This window comes from Scyliorhinus torazame, chromosome 6 (assembly GCF_047496885.1).
Source record: "Scyliorhinus torazame isolate Kashiwa2021f chromosome 6, sScyTor2.1, whole genome shotgun sequence".
In the NCBI taxonomy this organism is placed as follows: Eukaryota; Metazoa; Chordata; class Chondrichthyes; order Carcharhiniformes; family Scyliorhinidae; genus Scyliorhinus; species Scyliorhinus torazame.
Window position 1 is genome coordinate 74,195,920 of NC_092712.1, and position 19,845 is coordinate 74,215,764.

Below are 19,845 nucleotides of genomic sequence, written 5' to 3' on the forward strand. Positions count from 1 at the left end.
TTTGCTCTCTCAATTCGCCTTTGTTATAAATGCTACAGACATTTAGATACATTTAGATACAAAGCCTTTAGTTCTGTCCTTTTTACAACCTTATCTGTTGGCTCTCTCTTAGGTTTGTATGCTCTGTCCCTTCCTGTCGGACACTGATGATCATTTATTACTCCCATGCCGTGTCTTCTCTCTAGCTTATCACATCTTCCCACACTTGATCCCTCATCCCTACTGTTTAATTTGGGCAAGTGTATAGTGTTGGTCTCCTAGTCTAAGAACAACATACTTGCCCTGGATGGAGAACAACAAAGGACTGCTTCCTGGGTTGAGGGGATTGTCTTTTCAGGAGAGATCGATTAGATTGGATTTATATTCTTAGGGGATTAGAAGAGTGAGAGATGGTATTTTTGAAACATAAAATTCTTAAGTGGGTTTGGCAGGTTAGGTGCCAAGTAAATGTGTCCCCTGGCTAGGAAATGTAGAACAGAGGGTCAGAGTCACTTATAAGTGGTTGGCCATTTAAGGCTGAGATGAGAAATTTCTTCGATCAACAGGTTTTGAGTCTTTGTAATTATCGAACCCGGAGAGCTGTTAAGAATACGCAATAAGAAGTCTTACAACACCAGGTTAAAGTCCAACAGGTTTGTTTCGAATCACTAGCTTTCGGAGCGCAGCTCCTTCCTCAGTTGAATTCGAAAGCTAGTGATTCGAAGCAAACCTGTTGGACTTTAACCTAGTGTTGTAAGACTTCTTACTGTGCCCAACCCAGTCCAACGCTGGCATCTCCACATCAAGAATACTCAAGGCAGAGGTCGCTAGATATTTGGGTACGAAGGGAATTGAAGAATCTGGGGAAAATGCAGGAGGTGGAGTTGACAAAGAAGATCAGCCGTTATCTTATTTACTGACAAAGAAGGCTTGAAGAGCCAAAGAGACTACCCCTCCTCCTATTTCTTATGTTCACCTGCACTTGGATTAAGGTGAGACAATGTTCAGAAGGTGGAAGTATGATGAATGATGTAGCAACTGGGATGTACTTGATGTGAAGAAGGGGTATTAAGGTCTGAGATTACAACTCTGTCTATAGTTTCGGCACTCTGTACACTCAGTTGTTGCTTTTACAAAGAAACTAGCAACAATTCAAGTATGTGCATCGAGCAAACGGAGCCAGCCAGTTGGCCCTATGGCAACTGCTTTATCTAGTTATATTCACCCCCTTGCTCTTAACCCATAGCCCAAGAAATCTTCAGAGGCTCCGTATAGTGAGAGGAGTAAACTAATAAAATATACGTGCATATGAATGTAATTTTTTTCTTGCTAACCACTCTCACCTGCACGCATGTACATACTCCTCACAGCAAAGGGCAATTTTTGTGCTTTCCATTGTACCCAGTGGGAAATCTTCAAGTTGACATTTCTGCTGTTCTAAATGGCTACGATACAGGAATGTTGCACAGAATTAACTTGAGTATTATACTGCCCGAGAGCCGAAGGCAGAAGATATTATTGCATATTGTAAATCGCTTTTATAATCATCAAGGCTTGTATGACATCTGACTCTATTCTTTGAAGTAACGGTGAATTACTCCTTTTTCCTTTAGCACAAGCTTCAAATTTTCAAAGTTTTTTTTCTAATATGATATACGGGTTATTGGAGCTGGCCTCTTAAGTAATAGATGGCATTTTGGAAGCCTCTTCGTTGTTTATGACATGACTTTGAAGCATGAAATGAAGAAACCAATTCTGTCAGGATTTTGAGTTACAATAATCGCATTTTCCTGTGCATCATAATTGGCTACTGCAATTTTGTTAACCCTTGTGTTAATAGATTAGTTTTAACTACAAAATATCAGATTAAAGATATGCACACAGGTTCCATGGCCAAAATATGGCACCCTGGGGACTGAGACTGTGCTGGATTTTCCCAGATCTTGTACATGGAACCTAAAAGCTGCCGGGAACTTTACAATCAGAAGTGCGGAGGAAATCCTGGACTCTATCCCTGCAGTAGAGCAGGTGACTTTATGTGTACACAACCTGTGTTGATTCTGTCCTCTGAGGGCTGCTGGAGATTGGGTGGCTCTATGACATCAAAGTGTTTAACTGAAATTAAAAATGCCCAGCTGTTGGACAGCCAGATTATGGACGTCCAATCTGTGCTAGAATTGTTGACGGCTTCTTTGTATAAGCAACAACCAAGTGCTGAAAGTGCAAAAACGATTGACTGAGTTGTAATCTCAAACCTTGCTAATATTTCTTCCCATCAAGTACATCCAAGTTACTCTGGCATTCATCAGGTGGGGCAGAAATAGAACAGATGTATTTTCAGTCTAAAACTATGTTTATCCATCTTCTTTGGGGATTTAGAAGGCAGTATTCTCTTGTACCCACACCATAGCCCCTGTCTATGACCACCCAAATGCAGCATTACCCAGCTTATTTATGTAATCCATCATTGCTTTTACTGTATGCTGGGAGTAGAAGATCATAACCCAAATGAGTGTCCCCATAGAATACTGCGACGAGAATAAACATGTTCTTGCACTTGAAGTTCATGTTCCTAAGAAACTGTAGTTTCTGAGCTCCTTGTAATGTTTACTTGGACTTTGGAAAACCTGGTGCCATTTAACTGAGACCAGACTTTAATGAGGTAACAATTAATGGTTCAATTAGCCAATGGACAGGTATTTCAATCAGTAACCAAACACTGGGTCATGTCAAAGGTCAGCTTGAGCCTACTTTTCAGTATTTTAATGTATATCTTGTGAGCTGTAAATGTCAAACCAGCTTTAAACTGAGCACTCCAGTCTCAGCATTTCTTTATTGTGTTTGTCTGTGAACGGCACTGGTGCAGCACCGCTGACCTGTCGCGTTCGGTGACTATGCTAAAATGCATTGTTCTTCAAAGCAATAAATCTGTAGCCGTCTGCAAATGAATACAGTGAACGTTATCTGAAATGTGTGTGAACATCCCTGAGGAGTCACATGCCTGAGATGAATAATCAAATATCCAGACTTGGTCCTCAGCTACCAAAGCAAACTTAATTAACAACTTTGTATCTTGACCTCCAAGGCTCCTCGACCAGGGATGTTGGGCCTTCATTAGGACTGAAGAAATCAAGCTCGTTAGAAAGTCTGCAGACAGCAGTTGCTGAAGTAACTTTGAATAGTGACATTCCTTTCCACCGTCCACGACCGCGAATCATCCGAGGGCGGGGTTGCAACGAAAGTTTCCGGGCTGCCATTGACAAATCGTACGACAAACCTGCAGAAGAAGAAGAAGAAGATGATGAAGGGATGGAAACATGTATGTAATATAATTGACTACAATAATTTATTTTGGAAATGCTATAATTATTGATGCTTAGTTAAACGCTCAGACATTTTTTTTTAAGTCTTCAACGTCAATGTGGGAGAACAGATTTTGAGTGAGCTTAGTTGCTAACATAACCGTTGTAAGTGTAGCTTGTGCAATTTTATTTGTAATGTACATATTAAATGTTTTGCTGAATAGTTACTGGGGATAATTTTGAATCGCTGGCTTCCTTCTTCCCACTTACAAAGTGAGCAGCTGGTTTCTCTGCACAGATATGCTTGGGTTTTCCCCACAATTTTTGTTTGTATTTATAATTGTAAATTGGAAGCGGGGGGATGCGATGGTTTGCATTTTTCAGACAGGTTTGCAATTGGACGAACACCTTGTTTCCGATGGGAAGCTGCTTTAAAATGCAAATCTGGGTTGTTTGCAGGTCATTCCTGTCTCATTTTCTCATTGCGCCACTCACCTTCCATCCATTTGTACTGGACAGCCCAGGCATTCAAGAAAAATTGGGGGAGACCTCTTCATCACGGGAGCACAAGTGGCTAACACTGTGGCTTCACAGCGCCAGACTCCCAGATTCAATTCCCCGCTGGGACACTGTGCGGAGTCTGCACATTCTCCCAATGTCTGCGTGGGTTTCCTCCGGGTGCTCCGGTTTCCTCCCACAGTCTAAATACGTGCAGGTTAGGTGGATTGGCCATGCTAAATTGCCCTTAGTGTCCAAAAAGGTTAGGAGGGGTTATTGGGTTACAGGGATAGGGAGGAAGTGAGGGCTTAAGTGGGTTGGTGCAGACTCAATGGACCGAACGGCCTCCTTCTGCACTGTATGTTCTATGTATGTATCACGAGAGTAGTTAAAATGGGGAGCAGTGGCTGAGGCTGTGAGCATAGTTGCATTCAAGGTGAAGCCAGGTGAGTGCATGAGGGAGGAAAGAATAGAAGGTTCTGCTGATATGGTGAGATTAAGTGGAGTGAGAAGAGGCTCATGTGGAACATAAACACCACCACAGACCAGTTGAGTAGAATGGCTTGTTTCTGTGCCCTAAATAATACGTGATTTGTGTGCAGCCAGGAAGAATTAGAGTGAAGATGGCCGCAGCTGGTTTAATGTCATTCAAATGAAGCCAGAGTGAAAATGGTTCCAGGTTCTCTTTGTTGACTTCCAACAGGGAACATGGACCATCCGCCGATTTGATCACTGTTCCAAACAAGTGCCAAAAAATCACCCTCCCTGTCTCTGATTGAGTTGATACAATTTGGCATTAGGCTGCACAGTTTTCTAGCAAACAAAATATTCACATTGCTGTTTTCTGGAGGAGGGCCCTTCCTTTGACTTTGCAATTTTAATGTGCATGTTGGAAGCTCCACTTCAAAGCCATTTGCAGGAAGGTCCATTCTAATTATTTTTGACAAAACTGAATGTTGTTCGGCAAATTGTTTATATTTATATTCAATTAATACTTGTATTCCTTTCACTGAAGACAAAATTTGGTGAATAGCAGTCAATGTCTGGAGTCCATCTTGATGTGACTTTGTATCCTGGCAGTGAAGTACTCCCTGGATGTTGGCCAGTTGGAAGTCATTTTAAAAGTGGAACAAATTATAGTGGAACAAATAATAAGTGGAACCTATTAGGTGGTGAGACATCTATGAGTTCAGGGAATGGCACTGCCATATTATTGTGCTGATATTGTCAATTTTAACTTGGTTAGTATCCAATCATAAATATCTGGTGTAACACAATATAATTTGACCCTTGCAGTGCACCCTGGGCATCTTGAGGGATAAACAAAAAGGTATTAAAAGAAGGTTGTTGATGGTTTAGGCACAAAGAGCAAAATTTCCCCTTCAATTCTCAAGTGTGGATCAAATGCTCTCTGTGGATAACACCAACTGTCAGATGGTTGTGCAAAATGGACTTTTTTTGAAGACTTGGATGTGCGATAACATCTGAGTAGGCAGCAACAAAGTTGCATAAATCTTTAAAACATTCTTTTAAAACAGTCCTATTCCCTGCATTGAACTTTGTCCTCCGGTTAAATTTAATGCGATAAAATAAATCCTATGAGCTCAATGCAAAAGTAGATTTTTGCATGCTTGCTTTTCATTTTGAAAAACACGAAAACTAGGAATAGAACCTTTAAAGCTCCAGTTCATTGATTTAATAGTTATTCACCCCACGTGTTAAAACACAAACTTTGACTTTCTTAAGAAGCCAAGGAAGAACCAACAAAAGGAAACCTTTTTGACAAACACCAGTTCATTTGTTAATCTAGTCCCCTTGAATACAGACAATGCCATTATTCTATTTGAGAATCAATGCTTTGTTCTTTACACTGGCAATGACAGCAGTTGTAGTTACCAGCAAAATTATCGGAATTAAAGTAAGAGAAGTGTTTGCCCTTGTACCATATCAAGAGCCCCAGGAGAGTTGAGATTACAAATTTTCACTTGTTACTTGAGAGAAAATCATGAGGATCAAGAAACATTAGTGGGATTCTGAATCATTAGGTTCTCATTTCAGATGTTTCAAAATTTGTTATCAGCTGAAGCTTAAATGTCATTGTCAATATTTTGCACTGTTTATGGCCTAAGTTATGAGGGATGTGCATTTGTTTTGATATTTATAAGAACAGCAGTAAAAATGACTGATGTTAAAAGGGGGGAAAAATCCTATCTCTGTAAACAATAGAATGTGGCTGACATGTGAATTGCCGGTTTGACTCAGTTGGCTAGATGGCTGGTTCGTGATGCAGAGAGAGGCGAACACTTCACTTCCCGTACTGGCTGAGGTTATTCATGAAGGCCCCGCCCCCTCAACCTTGTCCCTCGCCTGAGGTGTGGTGATCCTCAGCTTCAATCACTACCAGTCCGCTTTCCCCTTGGGGAGAGAAAAGGGAAAATCAGCTTAAGGTCATCTGGGATCACTGCGACTTTACTTACTTCACTTTATTTGTGATTAAATTGCCATAGGTTTTATTCTTAAACCAGTGAGGAATTCAGTACCAGTTTAATTGTGCCCCACCAATTGATACAGTTCATGTAGATAATGAGGCTTTTTTATGTCCATTTGATTTATTCCCCTCGATGATATTCCTTTGACATTGTGCTCGGCTTTGCTGCAGAACTAATACAATTAAGTCTGCACTACTTCAGTGTGCTTTTGGTACATTTGCCAGATTTTTAAAATTTTCCCATCACGAGTTGCAAGAACTTGGGAAATGTTTTTTGAGTTGCTGCCAACTCTTTAGGTTCAATAATTTCAGATCCTTTGAGTTTTTAAATTTCTGCAGGAACAGAGGTAACTTTAATTGCTTGCTTCTCCCATCCAAATAAACAAATCAAAGTTTTGTGTGAATTTATGAAATGAGGTCCAGTGTCATGTTGGGTGGAGTTGCCTAAATTCTGATCTTGACCCGGTGCTGCAGTTCTCATCCAAGCTGACAGCTTGCAAACATTTGTTCAGGACCTTACAGGATTTTTTTTTTTTAAGAAGGAGAGCACACATTGCAGTTCACAAAATGGACAAGTTGGCCAAACAGATCTTTTTTTTGTGATGCATTCAAGAAGGGAAAAATTTGAAGGAACGGGGCTTTAGGGAAGGAATCCCAGAGAACAGGATCCAAGCAGCTGAAGGCTTGTGTTTTCAGTGGTGTGGTGAAAAGATGCACTCAGTCAATTCCCGTGAGGCTTGTGTCGGATGGGTGGAGATAGAGACTGAAAGAAGACAGCGGACGACTGTGGGATGCGATAATTGTAGGATTTTAAGGATAAGGACAAAGATTTTACATTTGTCGACGGGGAGAAAATGTAGGTTATTGATGGGACTGATGGGTAAGTGGGACTTGGTGAGGTATGTGCAGCAGAGGTTTGGATAAATTGGAGATTATGACCAATGGATGGCCAGCTGGGAAAGTATTAAAGTAATTCAAGTGACCAGGAAAGGCCCAATGAATTGATCCCTGACTGAAAGTACAACTAAAAGTAAAAGAATATGAAAATAAGTAGCTCAACCCATCCACTTTCCTCTTATCCATCAAATCACTTTCAGAACCCAGTCTGACTTTTGTTTATATCCCACCCAAACATAGTTTGGCTGTCCCTTGGTAAATCTGAAATTGATCTTGTTCCCTTTTGAATGCTTCAGTGAGTTGGAATTTACTACTTCTGCCTGCAAGACTATGCATGTTAAAGTGATGCTTTATACTATGTTTATCTTGTCGCATTCTCATTTTATTCCGCAGTCATATTTGCTTGTGGTGGTATAACAGCATTGTACCAAAAAATTATTCATCTGACCTACTACTGTGATTTTTTTTTTAATAGTTTTGATTTTTTCTTTGCCCCTTCAATGAGAGTAGAGCATTCCTCCAATTTCGGCCACTTGCATAACATTTTATCGTTCCACAATTCCAGGGTTTGCTCTCCAAGGCTGAGACCCTGAGCTCTGGAATTTGCTTCCAAAACCTGTCCATCTCCTGCCTCTTTTAAGACTCCCCTTCAAACCAACTCTTTGACCAAGCTTTTGGCCGCCTCATATATTATTTTGTTCATCAGGGTTCCTCTTGAAGCACCTTGGAATATTTTGCTGTGTTAAATGCACTACACGCATCCAAGTTCTTGTTGTAAAAGAGTTGGCTTGGAAATGCTTTGCCTTTCCTTCACTATCACTGGGTCAAAATTCTGGAATTCCCTCTCCCAACAGCACAGTGGGTGCACCGACGCCACGTGGACTGCAGCGGTTCGAGAAGGCAGCTCACCACCACCTTCTCAAGTGCAAATAGGGATGGGCTGCAAATGCTGGCCTAGCCAGCGACACCCACATCCCTTGAATGATTTTTTAAAAAAAACTTCCATGGCTTGCTTTTATAATTAAACATACAAGCGGCTTTGCCTACGTTAATTGACTGTTAACTATTTTATATTGCACCAAGACCCATGACAGCTGCCAATTTTGCCATGTGGGCTTTGCACAGTTATCCGAGTGGTGACAATAAACTGGTTGGGATTGGTTCAGGACAGTACATGGGAAGAGCAATGACAATGCATCTTTCTGGAAATTGGCTTTAGCAAGCCCAGCAAGTTTGTTTTCAGGTAGCAACTGATTGAGCATCACTCATGAATTTAGTGCCACTGCCATGAGCATAGATCCTGATGCAATATAAAAATAACTCATCCAAATCTTTCCCCCACTTCTGTGTTACTGAACTAACATAGTGAAATAATGCGAGTTTTCCAGGTCAAAATCCACTGCCAGAAAGTCACAGTAAAGCTGTACAGCAGACTATTAGGAAATTACAACTTTATTGATGGACAAAGAAAAAAGCCTGCACTTTTATATCATCTAATAAAGTAAGATCCAACAAACAGTAAGTGTTTGATGGTGCTCTTTGTTGCATAAGTGTTGGTCAAGACTCGAGGCCAACTCCCTGCTTCTGTTCGGTTCGAACTATGGGATCTTCACCTGACCTCACAGATTGTCAGGCGATGAAGAGTCCTGACGAAGAGTCATCCACACTCGAAACATTAGCTCTGTTCTCTCTTCACAAATGCTGTCAGGCCTGCTGAGATTATTCGGCATTTTCTGTTTTTGTTTTCTGACAGACTGGGCCTCAGCTGAATCTTTAAAGTGGCAGGCCCCCATTTCGGTCCTGCACTCAGCTTAGACAGACTATGGTGCATGGGGCTTGAACTCTCAGACCTCTGACACACAGCTGATAATACTTCCAACTGAGCCATCCTTGGAGGCAGGAGCAACAGGGTCATTCAAACAATAAACCTGTGTGTTCAATTCCTTTGCTGAACTAGCTGATCTCAGCTGGGGGCTAGAGTTGGCTCAGAAAGGAGATGTAAGCAAGGCTTCCCACCCTTTGTCATTATGCAGTGGAACTTGCAGCAGAGTATACCTGCGGACGAGTGAAAGGTTGGGCACAACTGAGACATTTCCCAATGTTTAATTAACTTGTTAACATCCGTGTCCGCATCTGCACTTCAAGGCTGAATGTCGTTGAAAACACTCACCAAAACCTACAGCAGAGCCTTCGAAAAAGAAAAGAAAGAGGACAATTTGCAGATAAAATTGGACACCAGCCACAAAAGATATTGCCTTTAACATTGTCAGTGTAATTGATGTGGTGTCACTAATCAGTACTCACAACCAGAAGATTAACGATGATGCTACGAGGAAAACCTAAACTGTTATTTCTAGTTTCAAGGGATTGTTTCTGAAGCCAATAGTTCTCTGAGTGAGCATAAACTCCAAAGTTTTGACAAATATTTTGTCTGGCTGGAATTACCACTTTTTTTCCAAATTTGTTCAAAATTCCAGTTTGGACATTTCGTGGCAGTAATAAATTCCTGTTTTCACTCACAGTGGAAGAAGACACAGAGGAGAGCTCAAGGTCAGGCAGAGAGTCAGTATCAACCGCTAGCGATCAGCCATCGCTGGCTGGTGGATATCCGATGAGCACCATGGAGAAACAAGTCAATGGTTCCAGAAGCAAGGAGGAGAGAAAGAAAGACAAGACTGGGAAAGAGAGGGACAAGAAAAAAGATAAAGATAAAGAGAAGGATAAAGAGAAAAATAAAGCCAAGAAAGGCATGTTGAAGGGTCTCGGCGACATGTTCAGGTAAATGCACTTTTTTTGTATTTATTAATAGAGCAGTGCAGATTAATGCTTTTACAGCAAGCATTTATCCCTCACTGATGTGTGTAACAGAAACTCAAATAATTATTTGAGCCTAACACTGTACAAAGTGTGGAGAAATATCAGTGCATGTACATTTGGCCTGGTCACTCTGCCACTGTGGCAGGGCATTTTCTATTGTGAGTGGGAAGGGGGAGCTGATTAAGTAATCCATTAAATTATTGGCCAGCTTCGTCTGATGTCCAGCAATAAGAGCTGACCTCTGCAAATGAGCCTAGCCATAATGCAATTCATGATTTTGTGAACTATGCAACCTGACTGACCTGCATTCCCCTTTGTACATGTTGAGAAACATTTTTCCATATATTTATACACCTGTGAGGCACAAAATTACAAATGTAACCAACATCGCATTCAAAATCTCCACAATGTGTTTGTAACACTATCTGCGAGCAGCTCCGTAATTAATAAAACAAGATGCAAGTTTTACCAGAATGTTAGTTTCTAAATTTCCTTTGGTCCAATTAGGATTATGAATGCTACTTGTTAGAAGTGACAAGTGAATTTAGATTAATTTCTGAGATTCATCGGGGCAGCATTGCATACATGCGATAAGCCCCAGTGCTTCATTACATTTACATTTCTTAGATGCAGAACTTCTGGATGACTACCTTATGTTTACCATGAGAGAATTCTTGCTTGCGGTTTGTCATTTATTGGAACAGAAATAAGCAATGCACCCCCAGAGACAGTGATCATGTTAGAACTACGCAATTCATCCGTTATGTATTGAAAATTATTTCAGGCTTTTCACTTTGCAAAATATACATTTTCCTCTCTCTTTAGACTCTTGATGTTTCAGCAGCATCCCTTCAGTCCAAATAATTGTGCTGCGTGCCGGTTTATTTAGGCAAATAGTGACTTTAAAAATAAACATAATTTCTCAAGATGGCTTCCAATGACAGAATTGCTGTAACCGATACTTCTAGTTTAGACCCTGTGCTCTGCCGAGGGACTCTATATAACTATTGAATCTGACAGCTTCTATACGTGCACCTACATAATGTGCTGAAGTAACTCTTCGTTCCTCAATTAAAATTGCAGGTTTTTGTAGTCGGATCTTCATTAAGTCATGGTATAAGTAGTTAAAATCCCAGTAGAGGAAGCATGTTACAGTGCTCCCACTTTAGCTCAAAATCATTATTGTGAGCCTCCCAGATGGATTTGCTGGAGGACATAAGAGTATAAAGTTTAGAAATGATTATGCTGTTATTTTGCCATTATGATGAATTTTCAGGAAGGCATGGAATGAAGCAAGCTCGGGGGGATTGAAATTAATTGCAACCAAAAAGAAAAGCTGTATTAGGCATTTTAAAAACATTGCCAGAACACCTGTACTTTCCCCATTATTTTCAGAAGACGAGTAATTGAAGTACTCAAATAAGACACTGTGAGCACATTAATGCTTCTCATAGCCTGGTCTCTTCCAGTGGCCAAGGGCAGTGATCAATTATCACACTATACATGTTGCCATGAGCTTAACTGCATTTGGTTCAAACTAAAATTTGGGATCGAGGTGAGATTTCAATCTTTGTCCTGACAAAACATCAAACCTTATTTGTTCCTTTACCTGTCAACGGTGTTTTCTACATTTGTAGAATCACCTACAGCTCTGTCCCACCTCCAACATATTGTTATGGGCCAGGGTTTCGAAAACTCCAAAGTATATCATGGAGATCACCTGACCTATAACTGTTTATTGATTTTGGTTACGATGAGCACAAGAGCCTGCCTTTCAGGTGATTCAACAGAGGTCTTCGGCGCTCTTAATCAAATTACAAGCTTTATTCTACGAATTTAGTTAACATTTTTATAAAGACACACAGTAAGCATTGTTATCAACTACAAACAAAAATATCCCACACAGCTACAGTAATCTATGTATAACCCTTAATGAATTCCCCCCTTTACTGTTCCAATTTAATAACAAGATCCCATAAACCAGAAACCCCTTTTCAAAGGTGTGGCCCAGCACACAGCACTCAACACCTGGTATGGATGCTCTTGTCTCCTTTCCAAAACAGCAGGTTTGAATTCCTTCCAGAAAACAATTATTTATTTTCAAGTTATCAAGCAGTCTGGAAACGGCTTTTAAAATGAAGACACAGACGCTTCTTTTCAATCAGTGCAGTACAAAACCAATTCAAACCCAGTTCAAACGCAAAACGAATGTAAAACTCTGAGCCACAGCCCAGCTCCACCCACGCACTGGACATCACTGAAGCCATGTGATAAGACTAAAACATTTCTTAAAGGGACACTCCCATGGCAATTTATCCTGCAAATACCAGGTTGATGATAAAGGTGGCTCCAATTCAGTGAAAGAAGATGGCCCAAGTTACCTTTAAAGAGATTGCACATTTGCTGACCTAGCAGTAGGGCGTATTCTAGGTTTTGATTCTTCTCCAGAGCAGGATTTTCAGATGAGAGCAGCACAAAAGCACTGAAGCTTTGAAAGTGGAAGTAAATTTGCAGCTTTTTTCCCCCTGTTTACCCATGATTCGAAGAACGCCCTGGATTGTTATGCATTGTATTAATGAGTAAAATCCAATTGTTTTATCGGTTAGATGGATATCAGTTAGAGAGAGAGATCAGCCATCTCTCTCTCGCCCTCTCTCTCGCCCTCTCTCTCTCGCCCTCTCTCTCTCTCTCGCCCTCTCTCTCTCTCTCGCCCTCTCTCTCTCTCTCGCCCTCGCTCGCCATCTCTCTCTCTCGCCCTCCTTCACGCCCTCTCTCTCTCTCTCTCTCTCTCTCTCGCCCTCTCTCTCGCCCTCTCTCTCTCTCTCTCGCCCTCTCTCTCTCTCTCGCCCTCTCTCTCTCTCTCGCCCTCTCTCTCTCGCCCTCTCTCTCTCTCTCACCCTCTTTCTCTCTCGCCCTCTTTCTCTCTCGCCCTCTTTCTCTCTCGCCCTCTTTCTCTCTCGCCCTCTTTCTCTCTCGCCCTCTTTCTCTCTCGCCCTCTTTCTCTCTCGCCCTCTTTCTCTCTCGCCCTCTTTCTCTCTCGCCCTCTTTCTCTCTCGCCCTCTTTCTCTCTCGCCCTCTTTCTCTCTCGCCCTCTTTCTCTCTCGCCCTCTTTCTCTCTCGCCCTCTTCCTCTCTCGCCCTCTTTCTCTCTCGCCCTCTTTCTCTCTCGCCCTCTTTCTCTCTCGCCCTCTTTCTCTCTCGCCCTCTTTCTCTCTCGCCCTCTTTCTCTCTCGCCCTCTTTCTCTCTCGCCCTCTTTCTCTCTCGCCCTCTTTCTCTCTCGCCCTCTCTCTCTCTCTCGCCCTCTCTCTCTCTCTCTCTCTCTCTCTCTCTCTCTCTCGCTCTCTCTCTCTCTCGCCTTCTCTCTCGACCTCTCTCTCACCCTTCCTCTCTCTCTCTCTTTCTCTCTCTCGCCCTCTCTCTCGCTGTCTCTTTCTCACCCTATCTCTCTCACCCTCTATCTCTCACCCTCTCTCTCTCACCTTCTCTCTCTCGCCTCCTCTCGCTCGCCCTCTCTCTCTCGCCCTCTCACACCCTCTCTCGCCCTCTCTCTCTCTCTCTCACCCTTTCTCTCTCGCCCTCTCCCTCTCTCACTCTTTCGCCCTCTCTCACTCTTTCGCCCTCTCTCACTCTTTCGCCCTCTCTCTCTCGCCCTCTCTCTCTCTCTCGCCCTCTCTCTCTCTCGCCCTCTCTCTCTTGCCCTCTCTGTCTCTCTTGCCCTCTCTCTCTCTTGCCCTCTCTCTCTCTTGCCCTCTCTCTCTCTTGCCCTCTCTCTCTCTTGCCCTCTCTCTCTCTTGCCCTCTCTCTCTCTCGCCCTCTCTCTCTCTCTCGCCCTCTCTCTCTCGCCCTCTCCCTCTCTCGCCCTCGCCCTCTCTCTCTCTCCCCCTCTCTCTCAACCTCCCTCTCTCTCACTCTCTCTCTCTCGCCCTCTCTCGCCATCTCTCTCTCTCGCCCTCTCTCTCTCTCGCCCTCTCTCTCTCTCACCCTCTCTCTCTCACCCTCTCTCTCTCTTTCTCTCGCCCTCTCTCTCCCTCTCTCACCCTCTCTCTGTCTCGCCCTCTCTCTCTCTCTCTCGCCCTCTCTCTCTCTCTCGCCCTCTCTCTCTCTCTCCCCTCTCTCTTTCTCCCCTCTCTCTCTCTCTCGCCCTCTCACGCTCTCGCCCTCTCTCTCTCGCCCTCTCTCTCTCTCGCCCTCTCTCTCGCCCTCTCGCTCTCTCTCCCTCTCACCCTCTCTCACCCTCTCTCTCACTTGCCCTCTCACCCTCTCTCTCTCATCCTCTCTCTCTTTCGCCCTCTCTCTCGCCCTCCCTCTCTCTCGCCCACTCTCTCGCTCGCCCTCTCGCTCGCCCTCTCTCTCGCACTCTCTTTCTCTCTCCCGCTATCTCTCTCTCTCGCCCTCTCTCTCGCCCTCTCTCTCGCCCTCTCTCTCGCCCTCTCTCTCGCCCTCTCTCTCGCCCTCTCTCTCGCCCTCTCTCTCGCCCTCTCTCTCGCCCTCTCTCGCCCTCTCTCTCGCCCTCTCTCTCTCTCTCTCGCCCTCTCTCTCCCTCTCACCCTCTCTCTCGCCCTCTCTCTCACTCGCCCTCTCACCCTCTCTCTCTCACCTGCTCTCACCCTCTCTTTTGCACTCTCTCTCGCCCTCTCTCTCTCTCGCCCTCTCTTTCGCCCTCTCTCGCCCTCTCTCGCCCTCTCTCGCCCTCTCTCGCCCTCTCTCGCCCTCTCTCGCCCTCTCTCGCCCTCTCTCGCTCTCTCTCGCTCTCTCTCTCTCTCTCTCTCGCCCCCTCTCTCTCTCGCCCCCTCTCTCTCTCGCCCCCTCTCTCTCTCGCCCTCTCTCTCTCGCCCTCTCTCTCTCTCGCCCTCTCTCTCTCTCGCCCTCTCTCTCTCGCCCTCTCTCTCTCGCCCTCTCTCTCTCTCGCCCTCTCTCTCTCTCTCTCGCCTCTCTCTCTCTCTCGCACTCTCTCTCTCTCTCGCCCTCTCTCTCTCTCTCTCTCGCCCTCTCTCGCCCTTCCTCTCTCGCTCTCTCTTTCTCTCTCTCCCCCTCTCTCTCTCACCCTCTCTTTCACCCTATCTCTCTCTCGCCCTCTCACACCCTCTCTCACCGTCTCTCTCTCTCTCTCTCTCACCCTTTCACACCCTCTCCCTCTCTCGCCCTCTCCCTCTCTCGCCCTCTCTCTCTCTCGCCCTCTCTCTCTCTCTCTCGCCCTCTCACTCTCCTCGCCCTCTCTCTCTCTCTCGCCCTCTCTCTCTCGCCCTCTCTATCTCTCGCCCTCTCCTGCCCTCTCTCACGCCCTCTCTCTCACTTGCCCTCTCACCCTCTCTCTCTCTCTCTCTCTCTCTCTCTCTCTCTCACCCTCTCCCTCTCACCCTTTCTCTCTCTCGCCCTCTCTCTCGCCCTCTCTCTCTCTCTCGCCTTCTCTCTCTCGCCCTCTCCCTCTCTCGCCCTCTCCCTCTCTCACTCTTCCGCCCTCTCTCACTCTTTCGCCCTCGCCCTCTCTCTCTCTCTCTCGCCCTCTCTCTCTCGCCCTCTCTCTCTTGCCCTCTCTCTCTCTCTTGCCCTCTCTCTCTCTTGCCCTCTCTCTCTCTTGCCCTCTCTCTCTCTTGCCCTCTCTCTCTCTCGCTCTCTCTCTCGCCCCTCTCTCTCTCTCGCCCTCTCTCTCTTTCGCCCTCTCTCTCTCGCCCTCTCTCTCTCGCCCTCTCTCGCCCTCTCTCACTCTCTCGCCCTCTCTCTCCATCCCCCCTCTCTCTCAACCTCCCTCTCTCTCACTCTCTCTCTCTCGCCCTCTCTCGCCATCTCTCTCTCTCGCCCTCTCTCTCTCTCTCTCACCCTCTCTCTCTCACCCGCTCTCTCTCTTTCTCTCGCCCTCTCTCTCCCTCTCTCACCCTCTCTCTGTCTCGCCCTCTCTCTCTCTCTCGCCCTCTCTGTCTCTCTCGCCCTCTCTCTCTCTCTCTCCCCTCTCTCTCTCTTTCTCCCCTCTCTCTCTCTCGCCCTCTCACTCTCTCACCCTCTCTCTCTCACCCTCTCTCTCTCTCATCCTCTCTCTCTTTCGCCCTCTCTCTCGCCCCTCTCTCTCTCTCGCCCTCTCTCTCTCTCGCCCTCTCTCTCTCTCGCCCTCTCTCTCTCTCGCCCTCTCTCTCTCTCGCCCTCTCTCTCTCTCGCCCTCTCTCTCTCTCGCCCTCTCTCTCTCTCGCACTCTCTCTCGCACTCTCTCTCTCTCTCTCTCCCGCTATCTCTCTCTCTCGCCCTCTCCCTCTCTCACTCTTTTGCCCTCTCTCACTCTTTCGCCCTCTCTCTCTCGCCCTCTCTCTCTCTCTCGCCCTCTCTCTCTCGCCCTCTCTCTCTCTCGCCCTCTCTCTCTTGCCCTCTCTCTCTCTCTTGCCCTCTCTCTCTCTTGCCCTCTCTCTCTCTTGCCCTCTCTCTCTCTTGCCCTCTCTCTCTCTTGCCCTCTCTCTCTCTTGCCCTCTCTCTCTCTTGCCCTCTCTCTCTCTCGCCCTCTCTCTCTCTCTCGCCCTCTCTCTCTCGCCCTCTCTCTCTCGCCCTCTCCTCTCTCGCCCTCTCTCACTCTATCGCCCTCTCTCTCTCTCCCCCTCTCTCTCAACCTCCCTCTCTCTCACTCTCTCTCTCTCTCTCTCGCCCTCTCTCTCTCTCACCCTCTCTCTCTCACCCTCTCTCTCTCTTTCTCTCGCCCTCTCTCTCCCTCTCTCACCCTCTCTCTGTCTCGCCCTCTCTCTCTCTCTCGCCCCCTCTCTCTCTCTCGCCCTCTCTCTCTCTCTCCCCTCTCTCTCTCTCGCCCTCTCTCTCTCTCTCCCCTCTCTCTCTCTTTCTCCCCTCTCTCTCTCTCTCGCCCTCTCACTCTCTCGCCTCTCTCTCTCGCCCTCTCTCTCTCGCCCTCTCTCTCTCTCGCCCTCTCTCTCGCCCTCTCGCCTCTCTCTCCCTCTCACCCTCTCTCTCCCTCTCACCCTCTCTCTCACTCGCCCTCTCACCCTCTCTCTCTCACCCTCTCTCTCTTTCGCCCTCTCTCTCGCCCTCTCTCTCTCTCTCGCCCTCTCTCTCGCTCGCCCTCTCTCTCGCACTCTCTTTCTCTCTCCCGCTATCTCTCTCTCTCGCCCTCTCTCTCTCCGCCCTCTCTCTCGCCCTCTCTCTCGCCCTCTCTCTCGCCCTCTCTCTCGCCCTCTCTCTCGCCCTCTCTCTCGCCCTCTCTCTCGCCCTCTCTCTCGCCCTCTCTCTCGCCCTCTCTCTCGCCCTCTCTCTCGCCCTCTCTCTCGCCCTCTCTCTCGCCCTCTCTCTCGCCCTCTCTCTCGCCCTCTCTCTCGCCCTCTCTCTCGCCCTCTCTCTCGCCCTCTCTCTCGCCCTCTCTCTCGCCCTCTCTCTCGCCCTCTCTCTCTCTCTCTCTCGCCCTTTCTCTCCCTCTCACCCTCTCTCTCGCCCTCTCTCTCACCATCCCTCTCTCTCTCAGCCGCTCTCACCCTCTCTTTTGCCCTCTCTCTCGCCCTCTCTCTCGCCCTCTCTCTCGCCCTCTCTCTCGCCCTCTCTCTCTCCGCCCTCTCTCTCTCCGCCCTCTCTCTCGCCCTCTCTCACCCTCTCTCACCCTCTCTCGCCCTCTCTCGCTCTCTCTCTCTCTCTCTCTCTCACCCCCTCTCGCCCTCTCTCTCTCTCGCCCCCTCTCTCTCTCGCCCTCTCTCTCTCGCCCTCTCTCTCTCTCACCCTCTCTCTCTCTCGCCCTCTCTCTCTCGCCCTCTCTCTCTCGCCCTCTCTCTCTCGCCCTCTCTCTCTCGCCCTCTCTCTCGCCCTCTCTCTCTCTCGCCTCTCTCTCCCTCGCCCTCTCTCTCTCTCCCCTCTCTCTCTCTTTCTCCCCTCTCTCTCTCTCGCCCTCTCACTCTCTCGCCCTCTCACTCTCGCCCTCTCGCTCTCTCTCCCTCTCACCCTCTCTCTCCCTCTCACCCTCTCTCTCACTCGCCCTCTCACCCTCTCTCACCCTCTCTCTCTCTCACCCTCTCTCTCTCTCACCCTCTCTCTCTCTCGCCCTCTCTCTCTTTCGCCCTCTCTCTCGCCCTCTCTCTCTCTCGCCCTCTCTCTCTCTCGCCCTCTCTCTCTCTCGCCCTCTCTCTCTCTCGCCCTCTCTCTCTCTCGCACTCTCTCTCTCTCGCCCTCTCTCTCTCTCGCCCTCTCTCTCGCACTCTCTCTCTCTCTCCCGCTATCTCTCTCTCTCGCCCTCTCCCTCTCTCACTCTTTCGCCCTCTCTCACTCTTTCGCCCTCTCTCTCTCGCCCTCTCTCTCTCTCTCTCGCCCTCTCTCTCTCTCTCGCCCTCTCTCTCTTGCCCTCTCTCTCTCTCTTGCCCTCTCTCTCTCTTGCCCTCTCTCTCTCTCTTGCCCTCTCTCTCTCTTGCCCCTCTCTCTCTCTTGCCCTCTCTCTCTCTCGCCCTCTCTCTCTCTCTCTCTCGCCCTCTCTCTCTCGCCCTCTCTCTCTCGCCCTCTCTCTCTCTCGCCCTCTCTCTCTCTCGCCCTCTCTCTCTCTCGCCCTCTCTCTCTCGCCCTCTCTCTCGCACTCTCTCTCTCTCTCCCGCTATCTCTCTCTCTCGCCCTCTCTCCTCGCCTTCTCTCTCGCCCGCCTCTCTCGCCCTCTCTCTCGCCCTCTCTCTCGCCCTCTCTCTCGCCCTCTCTCTCGCCCTCTCTCTCGCCCTCTCTCTCGCCCTCTCTCTCGCCCTCTCTCTCGCCCTCTCTCTCACCATCCCTCTCTCTCTCACCCGCTCTCACCCTCTCTTTTGCCCTCTCTCTCGCCCTCTCTCTCGCCCTCTCTCTCTCCGCCCTCTCTCTCGCCCTCTCTCGCCCTCTCTCACCCTCTCTCGCCCTCTCTCGCCCTCTCTCGCCCTCTCTCGCTCTCTCTCTCTCTCTCTCGCCCCCTCTCTCTCTCGCCCCCTCTCTCTCTCGCCCTCTCTCTCCATCGCCCCCTCTCTCTCGCCCTCTCTCTCACCCTCTCTCTCTCTCGCCCTCTCTCTCTCGCCCTCTCTCTCTCTCGCCCTCTCTCTCTCTCTCGCCCTCTCTCGCCCTTCCTCTCTCGCTCTCTCTTTCTCTCTCCCGCCCTCTCTCTCCCCCTCTCTCTCTCACCCTCTCTTTCACCCTATCTCTCTCACACTCTCACTCTCACCCTCTCGCCCTCTCTCGCCCTCTCACACCCTCTCTCACCCTCTCTCTCTCTCTCTCGTCTCTCACCCTTTCACACCCTCTCCCTCTCTCGCCCTCTCCCTCTCTCGCCCTCTCCCTCTCTCGCCCTCTCCCTCTCTCGCCCTCTCTCTCTCGCCCTCTCTCTCTCTCGCCCTCTCACTCTCTCGCCCTCTCTCTCTCTCTCTCGCCCTCTCTCTCTCTCTCGCCCTCTCTCTCTCGCCCTCTCTATCTCTCGCCCTCTCCTGCCCTCTCTCACGCCCTCTCCTGCCCTCTCTCACGCCCTCTCTCTCACTTGCCCTCTCACCCTCTCTCTCTCTCTCTCTCTCTCTCTCTCGCCTTCTCTCTCTCGCCCTCTCTCTCTCTCGCCCTCTCTCTCTCTCGCCCTCTCTCTCTCTCGCCCTCTCTCTCTCTCGCCCTCTCTCTCTCTCGCCCTCTCTCTCTCGCCCTCTCTCTCTCTCGCCCTCTCTCTCTCTCGCCCTCTCTCTCTCTCGCCATCTCCCTCTCTCGCCATCTCTCTCTCTCTCGCCCTCTCTATCTCTCGCCCTCTCTCTCTCTCTCTCACCCTCTCTCTCTCTCTCTCTCTCTCTCACCCTCTCTCTCTCACCCTCTCACCCTCTCTCGCCTTCTCTCTCGCCCTCTGTCTCTTTCTCTCGCCCTCTCTCTTTCTCTCGCCCTCTCTCTCTCTCTCGCCCTCTCTCTCTCTCGCCCTCT

The 19,845-nt window shown here is 48.0% G+C and overlaps 1 protein-coding gene across 6 annotated transcripts in view; it reads left to right on the plus strand.

The window, feature by feature from the left end:
* Positions 1 to 19,845, plus strand: part of pard3aa (par-3 family cell polarity regulator alpha, a) — a 1,126,646-nt gene that overhangs the window by 856,314 nt on the left and 250,487 nt on the right. For all 6 annotated transcript variants that reach the window (XM_072508331.1, XM_072508330.1, XM_072508326.1 and 3 more), the window contains 2 exons: positions 3,065 to 3,298; positions 9,687 to 9,942. In XM_072508331.1, the coding sequence (XP_072364432.1) occupies positions 3,065 to 3,298; positions 9,687 to 9,942 (490 nt within the window). The remainder of the gene's footprint in view (positions 1 to 3,064; positions 3,299 to 9,686; positions 9,943 to 19,845) is intronic.